The 12,833-nt window shown below is 39.7% G+C and overlaps 1 protein-coding gene across 2 annotated transcripts in view; it reads left to right on the top strand.

The window, feature by feature from the left end:
- The window catches only part of SP3 (Sp3 transcription factor), a 43,945-nt gene that overhangs the window by 7,076 nt on the left and 24,036 nt on the right, over positions 1-12,833 (top strand). The window contains exons 1-2 of one of the 2 annotated variants that reach the window (XM_054723050.1): positions 303-492; positions 3,716-5,075. In XM_054723050.1, coding sequence (XP_054579025.1) covers positions 322-492; positions 3,716-5,075 — 1,531 coding nt within the window. In that variant the 5' untranslated portion in view covers positions 303-321. Of the gene's footprint in view, positions 1-302; positions 493-3,715; positions 5,076-12,833 lie in introns of those variants that run through there. The other variant, XM_054723049.1, reaches the window with a different exon arrangement.

Genomic DNA, 12,833 nt, shown 5'->3' with positions numbered 1-12,833 from the left:
AGTAGTTGTATTTATTTTCAAAGAATTTCTTGACTAGAAAGCTGTTAACTGATGGTTGAATATCTGCCCTTTTATTTTTCTGTGAAAAGAATACTTTATATGTCATAAGTTAACTTTTTAAAAGATGATAAAGGGTCTAAATGCTAGTATTATATAGTTAATTTGTATCTGAGACACTATATTCTTTTATATAAGTTAAATAATTATAAATTTAATGCTGGTCAGAAAAAATTTCAACAGTTGATTCTTTTTTTTTTTTAAATAATTTTATTGATTTTATTACAGAGAGGAAGAGAGAGGGATAGAGAGTTAGAAACATCGATGAGAGAGAAACATCGATCAGCTGCCTCTTGCACACCCCCTACTGGGTATGTGCCCGCAACCAAGGTACATGCCCTTGACCGGAATCGAACCTGGGACCTTTCAGTCCGCAGACCGACGCTCTGTCCACTGAGCCAAACCGGTTTTTGGCCAACAGTTGATTCTTTAAAGGTGATCAATAACCTTAAGATAAGGATTGGATTTTAGACATTATACTGTACTGCAGGTTTCAATATAAAGTACAGACTAACATATCTTTAGTTTATTTAAAATGCCAAGAGAGACTGAAATGAAATGTGAATTGTTACTCTAACATAAGGAAAGATGACTTAACCTTCTAATTTCTATACCAGATAGAAGTTGAATGATGTGTGACATTAATGTTTGGTGCTTCATTTTAATAACTTAAGTTTGATAGATGTAAAAGATTGTATTTATTTATTTATTTTTATTTTTTGTTTGTTAATCCTCACCCGAGGATATTTTTTCATTGATTTTTAGGGAGAGTGAAAGGGAGAGGGAAAGACAGAAACATTGATGAGTCTTACATTGATTGGTTGCCTCCTGCATGAGCCCACAACCAAGGTACATGCTCTTCACTGGAATTGAACCCGGGATCCCTGGGTCCTCAGGCCGACGCTCTATCCACTGAGCCAAACAGGCTAGGGCAAAGATTGTATTTAAGTGATCATTGTTTTAGTTCAGGCTTAGATGTTTGTAATGAGTCCCACAGTTTCTCTGCTTGTACTCTTCCGCCTTTGAGTCTCCTTCCCTGGGCCTTAGTTTATCTTTTTGAAACAGATCTGATTGTACCACTTACTTGTTTAAAAACCTTTTATAGCTTTCACTCACTGTCTGCAGGATAAAGTCCAAACTCCTTAGCAGAATATACAAAGCCATTTACTACAGGCCCTGATAAAAATGTCTAGTCCTGTTCTCCTTTTCTCTGAATCTGAGCCTTTTCTGGATCCTCTCTTGAACACCAAACTACATGTTTCTTTTTGGCTGTGACTTACTGTTTTTGTACCTTTATTAATTCCTCTGTCTCTATTTCCTAACTACCCAAATGAATTATTAAATTTTATTCTAAGATTACTTTAAATATATCTTATGTGAGATAATTGTTTTTTAGGCTTCTATGTTCCCAAATAGTGTTTTGATCATATGTCTAGTATATACTTTTCACATGTAGTAGCATGTATGTGTATGTCTGCTTGGATAGATTGTGAACCATTTGACGAAAAAGATTGTGTATTTCATGGGATTACTCATCTGCTTATTTCATTTTGACAGATATGCACAAATATCTTGAATTGTGTCATTAATACTATGGTTTTATCCATTGAAATATATACTTTTAACTGCTTCTATATGAAAATTAGGTAGTGAGTTTCTTTAATAAACTTTTAAGATAATCTGGTTCTGTAATATTTGTATTAGAAATGTGGAATGGGTTATGTTGTGAGAACAGTATTTGTCTAACCTTTTTTTATGGTCACAGACCCCTTTTGAGAATATGATTAAACCCTATCCTCCCCTCCTCCATTGTACTTTTTTTAAAAAAATATATAATTTATTGATTTTTTACAGAGAGGAAGGGAGAGGAATAGAGAGCTAGAAACATCGATGAGAGAGAAACATCGACCAGCTGCCTCCTGCACACCCCCCTACTGGGGATGTGCCTGCAACCAATGTACATGCCCTTGACTGGAATCGAACCTGGGACCTTTCAGTCCACAGACCCATGCTCTATCCACTGAGCCAAACCGGTTTTGGCCCCATTGTACTTTTCACTTTCTCAAAAAGTTGGTATGGTATTAGAGGATTCAAAGATCCTTTGAAACGCGGGCATGGATCCTAGGTTTAGAATGCTGGGCTAGATATGCTTATACTTTCATTGCCTCCTGATAAGTGGTGGTTTAGGAAATCACATAGATCTAGAAGGAAGTGGGATAGGAATCGTTTTATTTTTATGGTAATAAATTAGGGTTTCATTCCTCATGTGTTTATCCCTGTTCTTAGTGGGTGACAGTATGGTATAGTATATAAGGGTCTGGGTTCTGGAGTTACACTTGGCCTAGTTTTATATCTTGTCTTGGCATTTGATAGCTCTGTGATTTGTCCCTCAATTTTCTCCTCTGAAATGTGAATAATGCTAACACTACCTCAGTATTGTTGAAAGGAGTAAATAATAAAATCTTATAAACCCCAATTAGAGTTCTTGGCATTAAAAAAAACCCAGCTCAAATGCTAGACATTACTGTTACTATGCCCTAAAAAGAAATCTGTCCTTTGACATTGACATATGTAGGATTTTATTGCTTTTTGCTTTTCTACACTGGTGTTTTTCCAAGCTAATTTTTAAAGTATTGGGATGATACCTGAGATTCCAACAGGTCACAGATTGCAAAATGTAAATGCTGAGCACTTGACTGTAAACTTAAATAGAATAGTAGGTAAAGCCACAGTTTATATCCTCTGGCTCTTGGATCTTAGAAAAACTTTTCAGATGGGGTGACTTTGCCATGTAGTCACGGGGCAATAACCTTTCCTCGTTAAGTTTTTAAAGGTGTCATATTTTTTTAAAGTAATTCATGGGAAAAATAAAGAATTGCTAATAGAATATCCCTAGCCAGGAGTTTGCTCTGGAGTGCACTAAAACATGCCATAAAAGAGTCACTTGAATTATTTGGTTAAAGGTTTAGATCAATAATATACAAACCTAATTCACCTGGTTTGATAACACTGCACTAATAATGTTTCTTTTTTTCTCATATATAATGCACCTGATATTTTTAGTGCATTGTATATTTTTTGAATTCAGTGTTTGAGGTATGTCTGGTTTGAGCTGTTTATACTTTTTTCTAGCCACTTCTATTATTTTTAACTGTATAGCATTAGAGATCATAGATGAGGTAATAAAAGATCAGTTAGTGGTCATAAAGCAAAGACTGTGCTTACTGAAATTTTTTCCTGCTCAAATAGCATGGGTTATTTTTACAATAAAAAAATTGGAAATGATAATTATTGCAGTTTATTTTCTGAAAATTTTTAAACATTTTAGAGGCGGGGAGGGAGAGAGAGAGCCCGAACTCCGAACTCACCTATCAAGATTGATTTGTTGTTCCACTTATTCGTTCATTCATTGGTTGATTCTTGTATGTGCTTTGATGGGGGATCGAACCTGCAACCGTGGCGTGTCAGGTGATGCTCTAACCAATTGGCCAAGGCTGTAGGTTATATAGTACTGCTTCTGTATTTGAACTCCACTGTGTTATTAAGAGAACTTTTATTTTTAGGTAGTAGGATTTATATCAGTTTGTAGAGTTTTGAGGACTGGTTTAACTCTACTACAAATATATATCTCAAAACAGTTTTTGCTTTCTTCATCCAGACAGGTGATTTGGCTGCTGTACAGTTAGGAGGAGCACCAAACCGATGGGAGGTTTTGTCAGCCACACCTACAACTATAAAAGATGAAGCGGGTAATCTAGTACAGATTCCAAGTGCTGCTACTTCGAGTGGGCAGTATGTTCTTCCCCTTCAGAATTTGCAGAATCAACAAATATTTTCAGTTGCACCAGGATCAGAGTCATCGAATGGTACAGTGTCCAATGTTCAATATCAAGTAATACCACAGATTCAGTCAACAGATGGTCAACAGGTTCAGATTGGCTTCACAGGAACTTCAGATAATGGCGGTATAAATCAAGAAAGTGGTCAAATTCAGATCATTCCTGGCTCTAATCAAACCTTGCTTGCCTCTGGAACACCTCCTGCTAATATTCAGAATCTCATACCACAGACTGGTCAAGTCCAGGTTCAGGGAGTTACAATTGGTGGTTCATCTTTTCCTGGCCAAACCCAAGTAGTTGCTAATGTGCCTCTTGGTCTGCCAGGAAATATTACCTTTGTACCAATCAACAGTGTCGATCTAGATTCTTTGGGACTCTCGGGCAGTTCTCAGACAATGACTGCAGGCATTAATGCCGATGGACATTTGATAAATACAGGACAAGCTATGGATAGTTCAGACAATTCAGAAAGGACTGGTGAGCGGGTTTCTCCTGATATTAATGAAACTAATACTGATACAGATTTATTTGTGCCAACGTCCTCTTCATCACAGTTGCCTGTTACTATAGATAGTACAGGTATATTGCAACAAAACACAAATAGCTTGACTACTTCTAGTGGGCAAGTCCATTCTTCAGATCTTCAGGGAAATTACATCCAGTCGCCTGTTTCTGAAGAGACACAGGCTCAGAATATTCAGGTTTCTACAGCACAGCCTGTTGTACAACATTTACAACTTCAAGAGTCTCAGCAGCCAACCAGTCAAGCCCAAATTGTGCAAGGTATTACACCACAGACAATCCATGGTGTGCAAGCAAGTGGTCAAAATATATCACAACAGGCTTTGCAAAATCTTCAGTTGCAGCTGAATCCTGGAACCTTTTTAATTCAGGCACAGACAGTGACCCCTTCTGGACAAATAACTTGGCAAACATTTCAAGTACAAGGGGTCCAGAACTTGCAGAATTTGCAAATACAGAATACTGCTGCCCAACAAATAACTTTGACACCTGTTCAGACACTTACGCTTGGTCAAGTTGCAGCAGGTGGAGCCTTGACTTCAACTCCAGTTAGTCTAAGCACTGGTCAGTTGCCAAATCTACAGACAGTTACAGTAAACTCTATAGATTCTACTGGTATACAGCTACACCCAGGAGAGAATGCTGACAGTCCTGCAGGTAAGTCTTAAGTCATATTGTAACCATAGATAGGTTCACTGATTTGTCAATATGTAGGGAAATATTTTGCTTTAGATGTTTATCAGTATCTATCTTTAGAGATGTTGCCCTAAATTTGTATGAAAAGTAGACATCAAAGTGTCTTCCAAATTGTTCTTCATCGAAATTTTGTAGTTTTTGAAGTCAAGGATTTATTTCTCCATTATGCCATTATATTTGTAATTTTTCCTTATTCAATTCTGTATTTGTTTTCACATCTGATTGGTGGTGTCAAATACTACGAAATTTTTATTTGGCAGGTAAAGTGTCTTGGTCATCCTTGGTGTGATGTAAGTTCAGTGTTTTCTGCACTATATCTAATTGGGGAATCTGATTGGCATAGTAAAAACATGGTACTGTTGTCTCAGCCAGTAGCTAGCTAGCTGTGCGATTTTGGCCAAGTTACTTTTTCTCTTGCAAACTCAGTTTCCTCATCGTGTAAAATTGGGTTGTTGGACTAAGTAACTATATCTAAGTTAGCTTCCCAGACCTAAAATTCTTTGATTCTCTGACAGTTTATTCTTACAAGTGTGTAGTGGGCTTTGAACTTAGTTGTGCTAGACATGTTATTTATAGTATGGGGTAGAAATTTCAGAAGTCTACTCTTTTTTTTGTGCAAGAATTAAATAGTATAGTTTTAAAAGAAATGCTATGAACATTATGTGTTATAATGTTGTTTATTTAGATAGCATCTTACTGTGTTGTACTAAATCCTTTTACTCTTCTACTTTTAATTTGTTCTTTTGTGGAGATTTTAATTTTTTTTAATATTTAAATTCTTACCCAAGGATATGTTTTTCATTGAGTCTAGAGAGACAAGAAAGAAGAGGTGGCAGGGAAGGGGGGAGAGAAAGAGAAAAACATCAGTGTGAGAGAGAAACTTGGATAGGTTACTTTTCGTATTCTAGAACCTGCAACCTGGGTATATGCCCTGACTGGGAATTGAACCGTCAATCTTTTGGTGCACAGGAGATGCTCAACCAATTAAGTCACTCTGGCAGGGTGGGATTTTGTGGAGATTTTAACCTTCTATTAAGTTAGTGATTCTAAATTCTTAAATTGGGATGCTTAAATTTAATTTATTGAAATAATTTCCATCACAATAAAGACTACCTTTTTTCTTTTGAGAAATTTGTGATATATGCTTAGAAAATTAGAATTGTCTTAAAGCCTCAGGTCTGTTCTCGGACAGCCTTTAATTGCACTTGAGTCTTCTGAAGCTGTGGTTTAGAGCAACAGTTCTCAAAGTGTGGTCTGTGGACCCCTGGGGGATCTCTATCACTCTTTTAAGAGGTCCTTGATGTCAAACTACTTTTCATAATGATACTGAAGTTATTTGCCTTTTTCATTGTGTTGACATTTTCGCTGATGGTGGCTAAAACTGCTTGTGTGTTAGCACAAAACTATACTAGTTATATTCTTTATGATAGTGCACTTGCAGTTAAACACGCATTTCACTGAAGAATGTTCTTGTTAAGCCAATCTAAATAGTTATTTTTTTACTAAATCTTGAACTTTGAGTGTTGAATGTTTTTTAAAAAATAGTAGCTTTATTGAAATGTAAGTCACAACCCATAAAATTCACCCTTTAAAGTATACAACTCAGTGATTTTCAATATAGTCATAGACTTGTGCAACCATCACCACTATCTAATTTTAGAGCATTTTCATCACCCCTTCCCAACTCCCATACCTCATTAGCAGTCACTCCTCATTCCCCTCCAAAGCCCGCCCCCCCTTGTGTCCCCCCAACAGACACCACTCTTGACTGCCAACAGACACCACACCTTAGCCCTTGGCAGTCACTAATCTATTTTCTGTCTTTCTGGATTTGCGTTTCATATCAGTGGAATTCTATTTCATATTACTGAAATCATATAATGGCTTTTTGCGTCTGGCTTTCATTTAGCATAATATTTTCAAGATTCTTTTTGTGGTTGAATAATATTCCATTGTTTAAATATCCCACATTTTATTCATTTATCTGTTGATGGACAAGGTTTCTATGTTTTGGCTATCTATATATATATATATAAAAGCCTAAGCAACTGAACGACTGGTCCCTATGATGTGCACTGACCACCAGGGGGAAGAGGCTCAATGTAGGAGCTGCCCCCTGGTGGTCAGTGTGCTCCCACAGCGGGGGCGCCGCTCAGCTGACTGAGGGGCATCAGATGCTGGGCTCACGGCTGGCGAGCGCAGCTGTGGTGGCACCAGCCTCTCTCTCCTCTGCGGTAGCGCTACCAAGTGGCGGCAGCAGCGGTGGCGACAGACGCAGAGGGGCCAGGATGAGCCTGAGTGGCATGGCGCCCCGGCTGGGGCTTGAGCCCAGCCACCTGCGCACTGCTACAATGCCTCAGGGGATGTTGGACTGCCAGTTTCAGCCCAGGCCTGTGGGGATGGGGCCAAAACCGGTAGTCCAATATCTTCTGAGGGGTCCCGGATTGCGAGAGGGCACAGGCCAGGCTGAGGGACCCCACTGGTGCACGAATCCATTACTGGGCCTCTAGTTATGAATAATGCTGCTATGAATATTATGTGTACATGTTTTGTGTGTGGACATGCTTTCATTTTTTTGGGTATATACTTAGCAGTGGAATTGCTAGATTGTATGGTAATTCTGTGTTTAACATTTTGAGGATCTTCCAAAATGGTTTTCCAAAGTGACCGCACCTTGTACACCCAGCAATATTTCAGGGTTCCAGTTTCTCGACATCCTTACCAACACTTATCGTTGTCCTTTTTTTTAATTATAGTCATCTTAATTAGTATGAAGTGGTACCTTGGGTTTTTGATTTGCAGTTCCTGCTGCATGTCTTTGTAATATATATTTTTTTGTGTTAAAAAGTATGCTTTAATGAAGCACTTTAAAATGAGTATTAGAAAAAATTTCTTTTTCATTTGTGTAGTTGTGTGAGTTACAAGCTGAACTAGATACTAATTTCATGAAACACTTTTTACTTCAAAGAATGACTGACAAACTGGTTATTGGGAGACTCATGTATTTAAGTGAGATCATTTCTTAACCTTTTGCACTCGGATGTCGAGTGTGACTCGACCCGGTTAGCATTAGAATAAATGAATCGAGAAAAAAGCAAGCGAGTGCAAAGGGTTAAAATATAAATTAAGTGAGCATTACCTAAAGGAAAAAAACCTAACAGTATTTGTTGTCAATGGTAAAATTTGGGTTTTATAGTGAAAATTAGAATTTGGGGAGACTTGAATCTACTTCTGTGACCTTGATAGCTTGTGAATAATTAAATACTTTTCTGATGAGATGGATGGTGATATTTTTAATAAATAGGATTTTTTAATACTATATTATAATAATAAAAGGCTAATATGCAAATTGACCAAACGGTTGCTATGATGTGCACTGACCACCAGGAAGCAGATGCTCATTGTAGGAGCTGCCCCTTGGTGGTCAGTGTGCTCCCAAAGGGGGAGCACCGCTCAGCCAGAAGCCAGGCTCACGGCTGGTGAGTGCAGTGTGCAGTGGCTGTGGCGGGAGCCTCTCGGACTGCAAGAGGGCGCAGGCCGGGCTGAGGCACACCCCCCTCCCCCCCAGTGCATGGATTTCATGCATGGGGTCTCTAGTATTATAATAAAACTAGAGGCCTGGTGCATGGATTCGTGCATTGGTGGGGGGCGTGGCATGGGGGATCAGCCTGCTGTGGGAGCTCCGCTTATCCCTGTCAGCCGAGCGGCTGTGGACCTGCCCTCTGAGCGGCTGTTGAAAGAGGAAATTAGTCTGAGCTGATATTTCAGGGTAACGTCTTAGGTAAAGGCGTGTTCTGTGTCCTGGAGGAACCTGGCGGAGGGTTTTGCACCCCAAAGCCACTTGGTGAATGTCCTTGATGTGTGATACCAGGTCGGTGACACCATCGGTGATGTTCAAGGCAGCAGTGCTCCAGGATCCTCAGTCATCAGGACAGCCTCCCCAGGGGTTCCACAGTCACGTCCCCTCTTGCCATCCGCCTATGTCAGCTCCCCATGCTCTTTCTAGAACACACCTTAGAGAGCCTGCATCAGCTGATGGGGTCAGGCCAGAGTCTGGATTGTCTCAGGTATTGGATAGGTACAGAGACTCAGCCTCACCCTGGGCCTGCTAGCGGCTGCTCCTGCTGCGGGAGCAGCTGCTCATCCTGGTCAGCCAAGTGGTGCTCCCACTGTGGGAGTGCACTGACCACCAGGGGCCAGCTCCTGCATTGAGCGTCTGCCCCCTGGTGGTCAGTGCGTCATAGCGACTGGTTGATTGGTCGTTCCGCTGATTGTTCGCTGGGCTTTTATATATATAGATAGATGTGCTCTTGTTTGGAAGATGTGTATGATTAATCAGTGAACCAGTAGTTTCAAATGACCAGCTCATTTTACAAAATCATAAATGGGTAAGAGATCCATTTAAAATTAGGGGTAGAACAGTAACAAAACATACGTAAAGTTTACCAACATGGTTTCAGATTCTGCATTGCAACAGAACTTTAAGAAATTGCTAGTTGTTGCCGAAACCGGTTTGGCTCAGTGGATAGAGCGTCGGCCTGCGGACTGAAAGGTCCCAGGTTCGATTCCGGTCAAGGGCATGTATTTTGGTTGCGGGCACATCCCCAGTGGGGGGTGTGCAAGAGGCAGCTGGTTGATGTTTCTCTCTCATCGATGTTTCTAACTCTCTATCCCGCTCTCTTCCTCACTGTAATAAATCAATAAAATATATTTAAAAAAAAAAAAAAAAGAAATTGCTAGTTGTCAAGTTTGGTGTAGTATCAAAGGATACACATAATTGGCCAAAAGGCTATCAAATTACTCCTTCCTTTACAGCCACATGTTTTTGTGAGACTAGATATTCTTCATGTGCTTCAGCACAAACCACATATTGCAACAGATTGATTGTAGAAGCAAATATGAGACTTGAGTTATCTTTTAACCTAGACATTAAAGAGATTTGCAGCCCTAGCTGATTTGGCTCAGTGGATAGAGCGTTGGCCTGCAGACCAAAGGGTCCTGGGTTTGATTCCAGTGAAGGGCACCTAACTTTGTTGTGGGCCCAGGCAACCAATCATTGTGTTTCTTTCACATCGATGTTTCTCTGTCTTTCCCTCTCTCTTCCACACTCCCTAAAAATCAATGGAAAAATATCCTCCAGTGAGGATTAACCAAAAAAATAATACTAAAAGAAGATTTGCAGAGTTATCAAACATGACCTCTCTTATCAGACTTTTTATTTTTTGGAAAATAGTTGTTTTTCATAAAATGTTAATTTGTGTTAACATCTAATAGATTTATTATTTTTAATTTAAAATTTTCATAATTTCTAATACAGTCAACAAATATTAAAATATACAACTAGCCCTAGCTGGTTTGGCTCAGTGGATAGAGCATTGGCCTTCGGACCATGCCTGGGTTGTGGGCTCGATCCCCAGTAGGGGGCGTGTAGGAGGCAGTTTGTCAATGATTCTCTCTCATCATTGATGTTTCTCTCTCGCCCTCTCCCTCTCCCTTCCTCTCTGAAATAAATAATAAATTAAAAAAATATATATATATACACACACACACACACACACACACACACACACACAACTTACATGAACAAAAGCTTTTTGGGGACCTCAGTAATATTTAAGAGTTTAGAAAGGGTCTTGATACTAAAAAGTTTTAAGAACTACTGGTAGAATGACAGGCTTCTGAAGACACAGCAGATGGTTTTTAGAAACAAGTTTTTAAAGCTTCTACAAAGTTAAGGTTATAGAATTCTATATATGTTAGAAAAACATCTCTAGAGAATTTGTGATTTTGTGGATTTATGTTGGTCATGAAATTAAAGCACTGAGTGTTTCAGTACAGCAGTTTATTTTAAATACTATCAAAATAGCAATTCTTTATGAATTAGATAAAAAAAAGGAATTTAAAAAGTAGTAGTTTAGTTTATTGAATGTGGCAAGGAAGTTTATCTGGAAGGCCATTAAATTTGAATTTCGTCCCAATTTTAAGGAATCAGGAAAGAATTGAGGAAAGTTAAAATGCTGCCATGTACACAGCAGCATATCTATAATAATCTATAATAAAAGCATAATATGCAAATCGATTGAACGACAGAACAGCTGAACGACCCATCTGGATGACCTTTCAGACAACCACGCTGTGACACGCACTGGTGCCAGGCCAGCCAAGGCGGGTGCCATGTGATTGGTCGGGGTGGGGAGGCACCATCGCCCCAAGATTGCCCCACAGGGGGAGGCCCAGGTCACCCTCTGCGGAACGCTCGATTTGGGGGGGGGGGGGACGGGCTATGCGATTGTCCCAAAGAGGGAGGCCCACATCACCCTCTGTGTGGCGATCGATTGCGGAGCCCCACAATTGATCACCTCAAAGAGGGAGGCCCAGGCCACCAGCCAGAGACACTGTGGCAGGTGTGCGGGACTGACCAGAGATTGCCCTGCAGAGGGAGGCCCAGGCCAGCCAAGCGATCACACCCCATGCCTGTCACCTGCAGAGGGAGGCAACTAGTGGCGGGGAAGGGGTGGCAGCGCTGCACAGATGGCAAGCAGTGGCAGCAGCAGGGGTGGAGCCAGCTGCCAGCAGCTGGTGGAAGGAAAGCCCCCAATAGGCCCTGATCTCTGGCCAGGCCTAGGGACCCTACCCGGGGGGTCCCGGATTGCGAGAGGGCACAGGCCGGGCTGAGGGACGACCCCCCCCCCCCCTGCAGGAATTTCATGCACTGGGCCTCTAGTTTAGTAATAAAAACCAGGAAATTTTAATTTTGGGACTATTTGGTAATAGGAAAACCAGCCCTTGGATTGTACTGTCTTTTAATTGGTACGAAAAAAGATAAATTATTTTAGGATGTGTGTGTGTTTTTCTCCACCTGAAAATCAGGGTAAAATTTTAATCTATTAAGATATAGTATTGCCAGATGAAATGCTGAAAACATTGACATAATTGCATTGCATTTTTATTTTTGTAAGTATGGAATAAATGTAACAATTTTCCACATACACAAGAATGCACATTTTTGGGCTTTGGAATTTCTTTGACTTCTAAGCTCCCTTTTAACAAAAATGACCCTCTAGTCTGTTTTAAGCAGTGAATCTGACTCTGGGCCCCTCCTCATCAAAAGGAGTTACTTACATTGAGAGCCTCTTATGCCTTAGAAATCAAACCCTCATCTTTCTTGGAATATAGAGCTCATCAGACCCAAAACTACAGTCTCGTTCACTGCTTTTATTTCTGTTCATTTCTTGCCCATTGAGAATGCATGTTGTTTCAGAGAACTTCTGTTTTTAAAGTTTTATTTTTACTTTGTCTGCTATTATATATTTGAAACTGGGTGGGAGGAGACAAAGTGAATTTACATATCTTCCAATGTCTTTTCTAGTTAGAAAATTTCCCCCTAATTCAAGCCAAGACTTTGTGTCAAATTTTAGACCTCTACCAGATTTTGTTTTATCTAAATACAGAGTTATCTTCTAACAATGGCCATATTTAAAATGCAGTTAGGTGATTGAGTTAGGAAGAGAGGTTTAATAGAAATCAATACTTCTTTAAAGCAAAAACCTAATATGTAGAATTTCTATTACCCGTGGAAAACTGCATAGTTGTAGACTAATTGGTAGCTGTGTTTTTTAAAATTAGTGGTGAGAGAATGGAATCACCACAAAATTGGATTTTTAAAACTTTATACTTAATTAAGTATAAAGGGCACTTCAGTCATTCTCCCTTATGCCC

Source organism: Eptesicus fuscus, chromosome 11 (assembly GCF_027574615.1).
Source record: "Eptesicus fuscus isolate TK198812 chromosome 11, DD_ASM_mEF_20220401, whole genome shotgun sequence".
In the NCBI taxonomy this organism is placed as follows: domain Eukaryota; kingdom Metazoa; phylum Chordata; class Mammalia; order Chiroptera; family Vespertilionidae; genus Eptesicus; species Eptesicus fuscus.
Note: the sequence above shows the minus strand (reverse complement) of the source record. Positions and strands in the feature narration are given on the sequence as shown.